Source organism: Alexandromys fortis, unplaced genomic scaffold, assembly GCF_014885135.2.
Source record: "Alexandromys fortis isolate MF-2015 unplaced genomic scaffold, M_Fortis_MF-2015_v1.1 scaffold_78, whole genome shotgun sequence".
Classification (NCBI taxonomy): Eukaryota; Metazoa; Chordata; class Mammalia; order Rodentia; family Cricetidae; genus Alexandromys; species Alexandromys fortis.
In genome coordinates, this window is record NW_026067977.1 from 5132471 (window position 1) to 5148294 (window position 15824).

Sequence of the window (15824 nt, forward strand, 5' to 3'; positions counted from 1 at the left end):
TAATGATCTGTTTTTGGGCGAGCAGAAGCCAGATTGCAATGACATGAAAAGTGTTGAAATAAGGGCGGCGGGGCTGCGTCCCCAACACCCCGGCCGCTTGGCTAGCTCATGCCCAAAATAACAACACACAAACTGTATCCATTGAAAGAACTGCTTGGCCCATGAACTCTAGCTCTTACAGGCTAATTCTCACACCTGGACTAGCCCATTTCTAGTAATGTGTGTAAGCACCCCAAGGTGCGCTTACCAGGAAGATTCTAGCCTAAGTCCATCGTGGGTTGGAGGAGCTTCATTGCGTGCATCTGCCCGGGAGAGTGGAGTATGGCAAGCATGGCGTCTCTGCTCCAGAGCAGAGCTGTCAAGTCTCTCCGGAAGCAGAGCAGAGTCTGACCTCACTTCCTCTTCCGCCCAGCATCCTATTCTGTTTATTCCACCCACCTATGTGCTAAGCTATGAGGCCAAGCAGTTGGTTTATTATAATTAACCAGTTACCTTCCTCCATCAGAAAAGTGAATTAAAAAGTGAGGAGAATTGATAAAAAAAAAAAAAAGGAACTAGAGACAGATATTACTGAAGCAGTATGCTTATGTGGGAAAGGTATACCTGGATACATTTGGTAACACATTGTAGGATTCTCAATTACAAGTGGATTTAAGGGACAAGGGATTTGTTGGCTCCTGACTGGAAGCGTTCAGAGATAAAACTGATGCTTTGAATGTTTCAGACTCAGGGCTTGTTAGGCATCTGGTGCAAGGACTAGAATAGAATATGAATGAGGGTAGACCTTGAGGTCTAAGCTAGATCTGAAAGAAACTTAAAGCCAGAGGAGGGCTGAGACTCAGAAATAAACATAGGTAAAGTGAAGCCAGAGGCTTGATTTAGTGTTAAGAGATAAAGTGGGGGAAAAACAAAAACAAAAACAAAACAAAAAAAAAAACAAAACAAAAAAAAAGAGATAAAGTGGGAAGGCTGTGGTTGTTCCAGAGTCTTTCTCTAGTTATGCTAACTTGGTTACAATTTTCCAGATAGACTAAACATTACAGTGCACAAAACCTGGTTCTAGAATTTTAATCTTCTTCCTTGATCATGCTTATGCCACTAAGTAAAAATCTATATAATAATATTAATTTTGGGCAGTTATTTGAAGTCAGCATTAGTACTCAGAAAAGTGTGAGCCTTATAAAATAAGAAGGTCCTGATAAGCCAAGAAGCTTTTCTTTATGTGAATGAAAATAAACTTGGTTATACTCAAGTTCTCCTCTTCTGCCTTTCTTCACTCCATCTTCCCTTTAGGTTTTCTTTCTTTTCTCTTTTCAGACAGGAAAGGGTGCTTTACTTTATTCACATCCTATCAGTTGGCCTAGATACGTGTATTTTTGAATTGTGGGTAAGTTGGGTGCTGTTAATATTGTGCTGTTTGAATTACGTAAACTTAAGAGTAGCATGGTAGCTTGCTATCTTTCCTAAAGTTTAAGCTAAGGAATATACAGTGGGCATGAAGGATTAATGTGGCTATGGCATTTACCCCCCTTTGTCCTGCTAGTTTTATTGCTTATTCTGTCTTTTCTCTTCAGAAAAAATTAGTTTCCAATATTAAATAGTTATTATTAGCAAAGTCTGTTTTAATGTCTTCCTTTGAGGTGTTGAACTTCTAGGCTAACCTTCATGTTAAAAAATTTCTGTTTGTGGCTGACTTTACAGTATGATTGGGTGACTACAATGGTTAACTTTGTTGGAAGAACTGACCGTTGAGTCTCAGTATGTAGATGAAATTAATACTGGTAACAGTACTCAGTTCTCATTCCTAGTGCATCTCAATCCTTGTTCCTTTCTCTCATTTATCCAGGTCAACAGGACGTATTGCTGTGGTACGTACCGAGCAGGTCCGATGCGGCAGATAAGTCTTGTTGGAGCAGTCGATGAAGAAGTTGGTGATTACTTCCCCGAGTTCCTTGATATGTTAGAAGAATCACCATTTCTAAAAGTGGGTGTTTATTTAGACTATTAATGTTCTGGTTATCATTAGACACTCAAGTGTTAGAGTATTAAGTTATTCTTGCTTACTAAAAACAAATTTTATGCACTAGTTGACAAAGAACTGTTTAGAAAAGTATTGGTATTGAGTACTTCAGTTTTTTATATGTTACTCTGAAATACGGATTTTACTTTTTCATATATAGATGAGATATGGTTTTTAGTATTTTTATTTGAATGGAAATAATCTGTAAATAGTTTAAAATTTTAAAATGTGACTCATTGCTTTGGTTTCTAGATGACTTTGCCCTGGGGTACACTTTCTAGCCTCCAACTACAGTGTAGGTCTCAGAGTGATGATGGGCCTATAATGTGGGTGAGACCAGGAGAGCAAATGATCCCTACAGCAGATATGCCAAAGTCACCCTTCAAAAGACGACGGTAAGTAAACATCAATTTTGCTCAAATAAACAAAACCATCCTTTTTATTGGGTGGCTTATAAAAATGATCGTCATCTGAGCATGGTTTGGAAACTTGTCTAGATTTTTGAAGAGTTCCTTTAGGTAAAATTCCAAGTTGTCATTTTCCTAGTTCAGATAACCTGCTACATAATCATCAGTCTCCTGAGAAATTGATTTTTCTTAAAACTTGTATCCTAACTGCCTATAGGGTTAAAAGAGCAAACCCTCCTTAGTGTGGTCTGTAAAAGTCTTTGATAATACAGAACCTTTGTATCTGTTTCATTTTCTCCTACTATACTAAATTCAGTTTCCAAACCATTGTCTTCCATTGCCCTTTGCTCTTGTTCTGATCTTTCTATTTGGAATTTCACCCCCCTCCCACCTTCCTCTTTGCCTAGCAGGTTTTTAGTAAAGCTTCAGAACTTACCTTGAATGTCACTTTTATGAAGCTTAGGACAAGCTAATTTGGTCTTACAACATGGTTCCTTGATGATCTTTTTACTGTTTTTGTTTCTTAATTAATTTTGACCTCTTTGAGGTTAGGGACTGTTGTATTTATCTTTGTCATCATGATTCATTGTAGGAAACCATGGTTGCTGAGTGAAATGTGTACCGTTGTATAGAGCTGTGATAAATCATGTGCTAACATATTTCTCTTTCATACACATAAAACAAATGTAGATTTACTTTTATTTTAGAAAATATTATTCAGTGAGATTAAAAATAATTTACATCCCCTTGGGCTATGGAAATAGCAGTTTAAAATTAGGCTGGACATGATGGCATATACTTTTAATTCCAGAACTTCAGAGACAGAGGCAGGTGGAGCTCTGTGGGTTTGAGGTCACCCTTATCTACATAGTGAGTTCTAGGCTACTGGGAGCTACATATTGAGATCTTATCTCAAAATAAACAATATTAAAAAACACAACAAAAACCCAAGAGCTCAAAATTAGTTTTAATGGATTAGTCTTAACTTTAACTTAAAACTTACAGGAGAACACTACCAAATGATAAAATATTTTTAAGACACTTAAGATGATCCATGAAAACCATGGTAAAAACTTGAAGATGAAATTTGGGAATGTAGCTCAGACTGCTTGCTGAGCATGCAGGAAACCCTGGATTCCACCCCTAGCAGTCAGTCCTCTTATTCAGGTGTGCTGGAGGCAGGAGAATCAGAAGTTCAAAGACATCTCCAACTTCATAGTGAGTTTGAGGCCCGTCTGGGATATACGAGACCTGTCTCACAAACACAATATATTAATGCAGTATGTAAAGCCCAATAATTAATTAATCAAAAGTTTTGCACAGTATTAGATTATAGCAAAAATTTTTTATTTATTTATTCTTTTTATTTTTCGAGGCAGGGTTTCTCCATGTAGCTTTGGAGCTTGTCCTGGAACTCTCTCCATAGACCAGGCTGGCCTTGAACTCCCAGAGATCCGCCTGCCTCTGCCTCTCCAGTGCTGGGAATAAAGGCGTGCGCCACCACTGCCTAGCTGATTACAACAATTTTTATATATTATAGTGATGGATCTTAAGATTCTAAATTCTTAAGTACTATATACATTTTGCTGTATATTTCCAAAGAGAAATGAATGCTTGATTTTAAAAAGGAGAAAAAGATTAAAAATGTGGCACACATGCTATGCTAAATAGGTATTCTTTTTTCTCACCTACTTTCTGAGTAATTAGACAAAACCTCTTTTATCTCGTTCCTTCCAGCTCTGTCAGCTGTCTTCACACATTATTGAAGTTAATTTATTCTGCTTTAAAATCATCATTAGGTTTTTAATGCTTTATCAGTAGGTACATTCTAAAATTGGATAGATAGCAATGACATTTATATTTACTTAAGATGTAATTACTAAAGATTCATGTGGTAGGCTAAAAATTATATTTAAGTCCTGGTATTAGCACTCACAGGAGGAACATAAAGATTTTTCTCTCATGTCACAATTTAGTTTTATATTTGGGTCATACTTTTTTAAAATTTTGTTTTCACTAAAGTTTATCATTATTCCTTTTGAGGTAGGATATATACTTCTGTTGAGTATATTCTGTATAATTTCTAGTTTTTTTATATAGCTTAGGAAAGTTTACATTTTTTCTGGAACTATCTGTGTGACTTCCACATATAGCTATTATGAAGTATTTTGTTTTTCTCTTTATGCATTTTGTGTATGTGTATGATATCTGTGCATGTTTGTGTGAGGGGGAACACCTACCTGTGCATGAGCATTGACCAAAGGAGGATGCTTAATGTCCTGATTTATTTATTACTCTTCATTGTATTCCTTTGAGACAGGGTCTCTCAGTGAACAAGGTGCTAGACTAGTGGCCAGCAAGGTCCAGTGGTCCTCCTTTCTACACCCTGCATTGGGTTGCAGATGCACAAGTGTGGCCATGTCATGCACAGCAAGCACAGAGTTGTTTCTCCAGATCTCCACCTCCAAATCATGAGATCTTTCTAGAGTTTCTATAATACTATCAGTTTTATTGTTTATATTTAATGGACGTATAGTAATTATATATATACATATATATATAAAATCCTGTGTGATAATTTGGTATATATCTGTAATGTATATAATGATCAAGTCAGAGTAATTAGCATTTCCATCCCCTCAAACACTTCTCATTTCTTTTATCTATCTATCTATCTATCTATCTATCTATCTATCTATCTATCTATCTATCTATCTATTGAAGATTTCTGTCTCTTCCCCACCGCCGCCTCCCCTTTCCCTCCCCCTCTCCCAATCAAGTCCCCCTCCCTCGTCAGCTCAAAGAGCAATCAGGGTTCCCTGCCCTGTGGGAAGTCCAAGGACCACCCACCTCCATCCAGGTTAGTAAGGTGAGCATCCAAACTGCCTAGGCTCCAACAAAACCAATAGGTGCAGTAGGATCAAAAACCCATTGCCATTGTTCTTGAGGTCTCAGTAGTCCTCACTGTCCACTATGTTCAGCGCACTTCTCATTTCTTTATGTTGAAAATCTTTCCACTCTTCTAGTTAAGTTGAAACAAATAAATTTTATTATTCGCTTTACTGCACTATAGAAAAGTCTTGTAGAATGGTCTATCTAATTGAACTTACTTGTGTAATCTAACTGTAGAATTATTATCTAATTCTATAGTTTCCCTTTTCCAGTCTCTTTATCCCCTCTATTTGCTAACCTTCCCTGCCTCTAGTGCTACTGATAGATAAACTTGAAGCTTTTTTGTATATACCATTTATATCTTGAGCACCTTTGGAGACAGGTCTGTGTTCTGCCCAGTGTGGAAGGCTCATTAAACAACTCTAAACCCAGCTGAGGCTTTACTCCACCAGCAGTGGCTGTTGTCTTCCTAGGTGTATTTCCTTTACTTAACACATTTTCAAGAAACATTCTAAGAAATGGCAGATAACGATGAGTCAGCATATTCTTTTATTTTCTTTTTCTGTCATTAACTTTAATTGATAATTTAGTTGGAGTGTGGAGATGCATTTTCCAATTTATTGTTACCACTGGATAGGTCCTTTTAGAGAGTCCTGTCTGTTTTTATTTCTGGAAGTTCTAACATGCTTAATTTCCTTTGCTCAGTGTATGTGTATCCCCTCCACTCCTTTCTCCCTCTCTCCCTCCCTTTCCTTTACTCTCTCTCTCCCTTCTCCCCCCACCCATACTCCTTTTAGCTGAAGAATAACACTCTTGATTCAAGTGCCTTTTCTTTTTCTTTTTAAATTATATCCTTTTAATTTCAGACATCCAATATTTAAATATATATTTATTTAATTTGTTTTTATTTTATATGCATTGGTGTTTTGCCTGGATTCGTGTCTGTATGAGAGTGTTGGGTCCTCTGGAACTGAATTTACAGACAGTTATGAGTTGCCATGTGTGTGCTGGGAACTGAATCCCCAGACCCTCTAGAAGAGCAGCTAGTGCAGACAAAAAGGCAACAGACATTGGAGAAACTGGAATCAAAGGAGGCAGGCACAGTAATGATAAGGGACAAAAAAAAAAAAAAAAAAAAAAACTGAGGAAGGCAAGCCAATACTGGTCTTTGATGTTATTGTTACTGTTTTTCGAGACTGGGTTTCTGTAGCTTTGGAGCCTGTCCTGGAACTAGCTCTTGTTGTTGACCAGGTTGGCCTTTAAACTCACAGAGATCCACCTGCCTCTGCCTCCTGAGCGCTGAGATTAAAGGAGTGTGCCACCATCGCCTGGCATGACTGGAGTTTGAATGCGAACTGCCCCATAGGCTCATATATTTGAATGCTTGGTCCTTAGTTGATGAAACTGTTTTGAGAAGGATTAGAACATGTAGTTTGTAAGAGGAAATGTGTCACTGGGATTTTCAAAAGGCCACCCTAGGCCAGTCCCGTCCATCTGTCCGTCCGTGTCGTCCCCCCCGCCCCCCCCTCCCCGTTCTCTGGTTCTCTGCCTCCAACTTGCACATCAGAATGTCTACTGCAAAACTCCCCTCTATGACAATCATTTTCCTTCTCCTGTCTGTATTAGTTCCTTTTCATATGGGAGGAGATCAGATGTATGCTGTTTGCTGCCTGGAATATAAGTCCTAGTAGAATGTTATGATAGTTGTAAATGAGTAACTGAGCTGAAGCCAAAAAAGCTTAGAGCTTTAAACCTTTAAACACACTGTCCTTGTTTAGAGAAATTTCATGCATTCAGAGTTGTCATGTGAGCCTAATAAAGGTATAGTCTAGGGAAAGAGGAAATAATAGTCATTATTTTATGTAGTGTATTATATAGTATATGGTATAATGCAAATCTAAATCATTGGACTCATCTCAAACCTCATTTATGCCTAGTATTGTTAAAGACCTTTTTACATTACTGCTGTTAATTTTGCTGTTTATTGCTTCATACTTTGCTTTGTTTCACAACCAAATCAACTATAGATCAATGAATGAAATTAAAAATCTTCAGTACCTACCTCGGACAAGTGAACCCCGAGAAGTCCTCTTTGAAGACAGGACAAGAGCTCATGCTGATCATGTAGGTCAGGGGTTTGACTGGCAGAGTACGGCTGCTGTTGGGGTTTTGAAGGCTGTACAATTTGGTGAATGGTAAGTTAAAGGACCCAAACTACAGGGTTGGATAATGTCTAAGAAAACGTGGATTCTGTTTAAAAGTTTTAGATCATGGTGAAATATGTATAACAGAGCTTACCATCTAAACATTTTTATGACAGAAGTGTAACTATACTACGATAAAACAATGCTCTAGAACTTTTTGTCTTGCAAAACTGAAACTTGATGTCTCACAGCTACTTTTACCTCACCATCCGGATGTAGATCGTGGGAACCATCACTGTGTAGTCTCCTGCCATTTCTGGTTTTGCATAGAAATGGAGGCATACTTCCCCTGCCCTTTTCCTTTTAAGAAAAGTAATCCTAGTGGGCCAGTGAGATGGCTTACTGGACTAAAGGTGTTTTCTGTTAGGTCTGACTACCCAAGTTCTGTCCCTAGGACTCTGACCTCCACACACTGGTATATGCATATATACAAGCACACACACACATATTAATGTGTTATAAAATTAATCACAGTGACAAAAGGAAATTATTTTTTATATACCTATTTATTATTTTGTGAGTGAGAGGTGTGTGCCACAGCAGTTGTGTAGCAATTAGACAACTTGTAGAAGTTGGTTTTCTCCACCTGGGTCCTAGGGATTGAACTCAGGTAGTTAGGCTTGGTGGTAGGCACCATTGCTCATAAGGCATCTTGACAGTTCCGTTTTTTTCTTCTTTTTCTAACTCAGCCATTTCTATTATAATAACATCCCTCAGAGTTTACCCATGTTGTAGCAAGTATCAGACTTTATTTCCTGTTAAGGTAGGTACAGTAAATTTTACACACATGTGCATGCACGTGCACACAGACTCATGTATACCATTTTGTTAGTCCACTAAATAGGTGCTTGGGTTATTTCTACCATTGGCTTTCTAATTGTTAGTATAGGTATATATGTATCTCTTATGTCCCTGGTGTTCAATACCCAGAAGTAGAGTTGCTTAATAATATGGCAATTCTATTTTATTATTTTTGAGGAACTGCTTTACTGTTTTCTGTAGTGGCTGTACATGTTACACTGACCTAGAGCTTGGTTTTATTTGTATATTTGAATTATATATATTTTTATTTTTTAAAGTATTTTTAATTTTGGTTTTTCAAGACAGGGTTTCTATGTGTAGCCCTGGCTGTCCTGGAACTCACTCTGTAGACCAGGTTTGCTTTGAACCCAGAGATCCACCTGCCTCTGCTTCCTGAATACTGGGATTAAAGGAGTGTGCCACTACTGCCTGGTGACAGCCTGGTTTTATTATAACAAAGCTCAAGTTCCCTAATGAGACAACAACAAATGCATCCCATTTAGAATAAAACTTAAAAAACAAAATAAAACAAAACAAAACCCCCAAATTCTCTGATCCAGGGTCTCATTGTGTAGCTCAGCACTGCCTTGAACTTGTTATGTAGGTCAGGCTGGCCTCAAACTTAAAATCCTTTCTTCTTGGCCTCAGCTCCCCAAGTGCTGGGATTCTGGTCTGCACCAGCATGAAAGGTGGCTGTGAGGCTAGAATAAAACTATTTTTTTTTTTAGTGATTATTGCTTGAATTTTTTTTTAACAACTTACCTCATTTTTTTTTTAAACTCTACTTATGTGCATTGATGTTTTGCCTGCATGCATGTCTGTCTGAGGGTGTCAGAAACCCTGGAACTGGAGTTACAGACAGTTAGCTGCCTTTGGGTGCTAGGAATTGAACCCAGGTCCTTTTGAAGAGTAGACAGTGCTCTTAACCGCGGAGCCATTCTTTAGCCCTGATTTTTGTCTTTTAAAAACCTTCTATTGATTTACTTTTATTTTTTATTTTTTGAAAACTGACTAAAGAAGTACACTCTTAATCTTTAGAAAAGAGACATTTTATTTATTTGCTCATTTGCTAAATGTGGCATTGTAGAAGCTGGAAAAGTGAAATTGTAGTTTTCCATTGTGGATGCTAGTCCCTAAATTTTGTCTTATTAATATTAGGAGTGACCAACCTCGCATAACCAAAGATGTGATTTGTTTCCATGCTGAGGACTTTACTGATGTTGTACAGAGACTCCAGTTAGACCTTCATGAACCTCCAGTTTCCCAGGTAATAATTATCACATTCTCATTATTCTTTCAGTGATACATTGGAAACAGCATTTGAGTCCATTTTATTAGGCATTTTAATTTATAATTGGAGTCACAGACAGTAAATTTAACTTTATTTTTATTATATTCTGTGTGTGGTAGAGAGCAAAATCTTTGGGATGGAGGGTGAGCCTAAAGAAGGATCCAGCTGTTCACTTCAGACCATAAGCTGTCTCCCTTATAATCTCACTGTGCTGCGGCCTCAACTACAAAATGTTAGAATATATGAAGGGGAAGATTATGTGTGGTAAAGATACTGATATAGCTGGCAGTGGTATGCTCATGTCTTTTATCCCAAAGCTTGGGAGGCAGAGACAGGTGGATCTCTTGAGTTCTAGGCCAGCCTGGTCTACAGAGTGAGTTCCAGGAAAGCCAAGGATACACTGAGAAACGCTGTTTTGAGGGATAAAAAAAAAAGATACTGATATTTAGCTGCACTTTCAAGGATTTAATGATTCCATAGGCTATCTCCGCAGTCTTTAAGAGTTGTAAAGTATATGATTGAAAAGGGCTTCCCAACAGTTTTGTCCTGTTAAGATTTAATTTTTGTTTTAGAACAGTTTGCCATACTGTTTTCCTGTGTGAATTAGAATATTTTGTTTGAATCATTACATATTTTAAGGTCTCATGCAATTTCTTTTGCCTTTCTTTTTAGTGTGTACAGTGGGTGGATGAAGCAAAACTAAACCAAATGAGGCGAGAAGGAATTCGCTATGCTAGAATTCAGCTTTGCGACAATGATATCTACTTCATCCCTAGAAATGTCATTCATCAGTTCAAAACAGTGTCAGCAGTGTGTAGCTTAGCCTGGCATATCAGGCTTAAACAGTACCACCCTGTTGTGGAAGCCCCTCAAAACACAGAAAACAATTCCAACATGGACTGCGGTTTTCCTGGAAAGCGAGAATTAGAAGTTGACTCCCAGTGTGTGAGAATAAAAACTGAATCTGAGGAAACATGCACAGAGATGCAGGTTTTGACAGCTGCTCCATCGTCTTTTCCATCTCCATCAGAGCTTAATCTGCAGGAGCTGAAGGCTCAGCCTATTCCAGTTTTCAAGGTGGAAAGTAGACTGGACTCTGACCAGCAGCACAGTCTGCAGGAACATCCAAGCACTCCTGTGTGATATGTACATATTCAAACACATTTTTTAACTTTTTTAAATTTTGATGTGAAGTTATAGTTTTATAACTGGCTTAAGTTAAGTTTTATTGGAGAAATCTTGCCTATAATTCTATAAAGAGAAATGACATTCCACAAATGTCAAGCATATCTTTTTTACACAGATTATGCAAAGCTAAGAGTTGTATCCTATCCTGTTAGTACAGTATGTAATAGTGGGTCTGCTGCTACTTTCTGTTTTAAGGTGTGAGGTAACAATTCAATCTCTTCTTCAAATCAAAACCAGAGTTCTCTGGATTAGCAGGTTCTCACTTGGTAATGATTCACTTCCCTTGGTTTTATCTTTCCTTGTCTCTTACCATATTTGCTTTATGTGGTAGAAAGAAGACTTATGGTTTAATATTTGTGTCTTCATGGCACCTCGTCAGTTTCCACAGTAAAATGGCATTGGTTGCAGGAAAGGCTTCTGCATCTGGTACATGGGCAAGTGAATTTTTTAGTTCCAGCCACAAAGAAGACATAGTTTCTAAAGAAAATTGAATGGCTCTCTGGTTCTTAGCAAAAGAGGAAGCACAGCTCTTCCGATCCAGGCTCTTTTTGTGTTCGTTATTTAAAACCCAGTGGATATTTTAATTAAACAAAAATCTAAAGATGGATAGTTCTTGGTTATTCATATCCATGGCTCATTACTTTTCTTCTAGGATATATTGTGACCATGGAGACTATTTTGAGCAAAAGACATAATGTTGATCCGCTGTTCTGCTTCCTAGTATCCTCACGTTTCCTGTGGATACTTGCCCTAAACTGATGACAAATATCAAAGTCAGAGATGCACACCAGTCTAACTGATGAGGGCTGCCGTGTCTGAGCATCAAACTAAAGAAACTACTCTTGTGACTTGGCATCTACTTTAGAAACACTTCATAATTTTATCTGGTGAATGCCTGGGTTTGTTCATTGTCATCTGTGTTGCTATTTTCTAGTAACAGGCAGTAGACTTCCATCCTAGAGTTTCAGGGGAGCTGAAGCTCAGGGTCTGGATAGTTACTTTGTTTTCAATATAGGCCTTTTTTCAGTAGGCCTCCTTCATATAAGTAGTGTGGACTTTCTCTTATTTGGAATGTTCATGTGCTATGCATTCTACTTTCTCTTAGTTAGTAACTCAGTAGGCCTTTTGTTTACTAAAGGAAGAGTACTCCCCACACCTAAGACCAGATTCTTGTATCTACCTGGTTACAGTGCAATTTGATTTTTTTTTCCTGGATGGTGAGATTTGAAATATTTGCATTAACATAGGCAAAAGAAAGAGATGCTGCTTTATTATGTCTGTCACCATGGAACTTAGCTGCATCTTTGCAAATATCAAATATGAATTTTCTCTAAAATATTCTGAAATAGGTTAAATCTTATATAAATATTACTTTGTGCAATATTGTTGTGTAGTTAAATGCATATTAGCAAAGTATAGAGGTCACTGTGTAAACCGATAGAAAAGTAACCATCAGCAAATACTACAGTGATTAGTTAGAATCTGTATTATTCCTTATATATATGTATATGTATGTATTCTCTGTTACAAAGGATGAAGACAAATAAATAGGGAAACACTTCAATGTAAACCATTTATGAATTGGAAGTGATGTTGCTTTTAGTTATCTTTGTAAATAAGGTAATTAGAATGGTATGAAAGGTAATGTGATTATTACAGGGGTGTTTTTAAATCCTGTGTATAAATTCTAGTTTATCAAACTAGTTTTTAAGGAACCTTTGAGGGTATTTTTTTGTTGTTGTTACTTTGTGGAGAAGGGGTTTATCACAAAATGAATGGGTTTGGGTTATTTCTTATTTCTATTTTCTGTCCAGAAGAATTTCATAGAGCTTTACCAGGCTGTGCAAAGAAAAATTCTTCTCAGGCAACATTGCTTTTAAAAATAATCACGAAGAGAAAAAGTTGTTAACGCAAAAAGTTTTATTTTTGTTTTTCTTGTCTTCCAAGATCCGATTTCCCCATCTCCCACTTGCCATCCAGCAGATGCCATCTGTCATCTAAGCTGGTCACTACTAAAAACAAGGAGACTGTCTCCTGACAGCCAGCACTGTGTGTAATCACTCAGGAACCAGCGGATCTGCAAAGACCTACAATCAAACGCAAATCTCCATTTCCCTTTTTGCAGAACAGTCTACCCTCACCTCCAGTATAAACATATTAAAAGAATATAAAAATGTTGAAAATCATGTACTGATGAAGTCATTGTATATTAGATTGCAATAGAATGGAAAGAAACATTTAGCTAGTAATGTATCTGGAAACTCTGAATGTCCTATGTGAGTATTAGATTTTGATAGCATGCTTTAAAGACTGATGAATATAAAAGCAGAAGTTTTGAGTTTCTTGCTGCTTTCAAAGCTGTCCTAGTTGAGCGATACAAATGATCACAACTTTTCTAAATCATTAAACTATTTGGTTTGGTGAAGTGAGGCATGGAGCAGTCTGGCATCCTCTGATTTGTAAGGTAGCTATGGCAGTGAAGTTGTAACTGAAAGTGAAGCTGATCTTCCTTTCTGGTGTGTTATCTGTTGTGCCAACCCTTGAGATTACTTGCAGAATGTGGCTATGTGTTTTAGTACTTTGTGGATCAGAGGGATATTTAAAATATGTTTATGGAAAGGACCTAATAAACAAATGTTCCTAACAGCAAATATAATGATTTTATGGTAACCATTGAAAAGCACTAACGTCTTCCCCTTCCCAAGAGCTCATTCTATACTTATCAAGATAGGTTAGGAGTTAGGGTTACAATTCTGAGAGGTGTCCCAAATTCATGAAGCAATAATAATAACCTCCATATTGGTTCCCTCTTCCAAAGTTTAACTGTTGAAAATGAATTCTTAGGCTTAATTGTACTTTCTTATTCAGTACTTAAAAGTTTTGCTGATACATTATTTTTACTTAAAGACTTTTAGAAAGTGCCCTATCCCCTCAATCAGTTGAACTCTAAGTTCACTAATATTACAAGCTCTTGTATGGGGAAAGGAGCTTATTAAATCGTTTTCTAAACTTTAGGAAAAGATGTATCAGTCTTAACAGGCATAAAGATCTCACCTAATGACTTGAGAAACTTTTGCATATTGCTTTTCCCTGTATAAATATTGTCTAGAAGGAGAGTTAATCTAGGAGTCCAAAATCCATGAAAATATATTCCTAGTGAGTATGTTCTTTGTCATAAATATTAGTCCATTATATTTCCATCTGTATTTGCCTTTAAAATTTATTTGTATTTATTGAGGACCATTAGGATTACTGAGTTTGTGTCTTTCTAATAAGTCTGTTTCATCCTTTCAGTAAGTAGCACATGCCAGAGGCTCACATTTGTGCTAAGTGTCATGTTTTCAAGGCAGTCTGTAGCTGTATTTACTGGTCATGCAAGTAGAGGAGATGCACACCACCAGTGTTTTCTAAGTGCATAGAGGACTTATCCTCAGCCCAGAGGCTTTAAAAGCAAGTATCCATAAATATTAATGGCCTTCCATTTTAAAAATCTTCATAAATTTTTTAGGATCCACTCGTGCATGTAGTTGAGACCATTGTCTCTTAAAATATAGCACTTTTCAATTCTCTCTAAAGAAATACTTATGTACTACTTCTATCACATGTAAATTTTCATGGAATAGTGTTTTCTGTGACTAAACTTCATTTTGATTGGCAGCTAAGACTTTTTATTTTCCTGTGGCTTTAATTTATCTAAGAGGTCTTTGCATATAGATGAAATGTATAATTTGCCTGGCGGACTATTTGCGTTTGTGTGGCCTTAGTTTGTTTATTGACATTAACAAGTGTTTTAAAAGGTTTTTAATGAATAGTCTTAAATCTAAATTTGTGTGAATAATAATCCTTTTAACACAGTGCTTTTTTTGTAGCTGTCTAAGTGTGTTAAATTGTTAAGCTATTTCTTTGTAAAATAGGACAATGGAATGCATAGGTTTTTTTTTCCTGTAAAGTATTTTTTTAATAAACAAAGTCTGATTTGTCCTTTACTGATGTCTCATCACAGAGTGAATAGCACCTGGGCCTTCTCACTGCCCCTCTCCTACCTCCTCCTTTGTGCCCGATTAGTTTTAAGCTTTTGAAGACAACCTTGAGCTCTCCTTTCCCAAAGAAAAGGTCAGAGAATCCAGATTGAGGTGCAACTAGTTTTGAAGAAAAGGGAAGCTTGCAATTGTGATAGTTATCCTTACTGCAGCTTAAAACATTCACGTGTGTTTAGAACTGCCGTAAGCTTTTCTTGTGGCACTGTAGGGATTCTTGGAAACGCATGGCATGATGAAGAAGGTGGTGTTTGGTTTTCAGATGTGTGTCGGCTGCGGGACACCACAAAGTGGGTGCTTTTCCTCATGAAGTTTTGGGTGAACTCTAGTTGAGGTGCTTACTCTCACAGCACTTGGTTCGCAGAAGGCGCCTCATCTCGGGGTATCTCACCTGTGGTTGCCACGCTCAGTAGGAGGAGGTAATTATCTCGACAACACAGGGGAGAATCAGTTTCCTAAAGTCACCGGGAGTTCATTATTGGGAGCAGGGCGTTGAATGTGGTTTTGGGTTCAAAGTTCTGCCTTACACAGCAGCATCTAATAAAACACTTTTAACAGAGCTCCTGGAAAGTGATTTGCTACTCTACTACCATTTCTATTTCCCAGCGCACTGCCCACGGCCCAGAAAACCGCCTTTGTGTGTTCAGCAAAGGAGTCAATACTAATATACTAATACAGTGTTGATTTAGGTCTTAAACTTTTTTTTTTTCATTTACCAATTAGTTGGTTGCTGCCTTGAATTACAATGTTCAGCAGTACTGAAGAGGCTTAGCAGCTTTTAGTTTACCCCTTAACAGTTAGGGGGTAAAAACTGGAGACCACTACCAATGGTGAAGTAATTTTTAAAAATTATTCCTAGGGGTGTTACTTTTTAGTAGGTTTGCATTATGGAAAACTTTCATTCGAAACTGTTTTAATGGTTTATAAGAATGCCTATAGGTTGGCGGCTGCCTCTTATCAGTCTCAAGTGATAGCTGTTATCTG

General features: G+C 37.4%; 1 protein-coding gene across 2 annotated transcripts in view; it reads left to right on the forward strand.

The window, feature by feature from the left end:
• Positions 1-14789, forward strand: part of Rsbn1 (round spermatid basic protein 1) — a 50261-nt gene extending 35472 nt beyond the window's left edge. Inside the window, exons 3-8 of one of the 2 annotated variants that reach the window (XM_050157485.1) lie at positions 1847-1984; positions 2273-2415; positions 7347-7514; positions 9483-9591; positions 10288-10761; positions 12751-14789. In XM_050157485.1, the coding sequence (XP_050013442.1) occupies positions 1847-1984; positions 2273-2415; positions 7347-7514; positions 9483-9591; positions 10288-10758 (1029 nt within the window). In that variant the 3' untranslated portion in view covers positions 10759-10761; positions 12751-14789. Of the gene's footprint in view, positions 1-1846; positions 1985-2272; positions 2416-7346; positions 7515-9482; positions 9592-10287 lie in introns of both variants that reach the window. The other variant, XM_050157484.1, reaches the window with a different exon arrangement.
• Positions 14790-15824: the final 1035 nt, after the last annotated feature.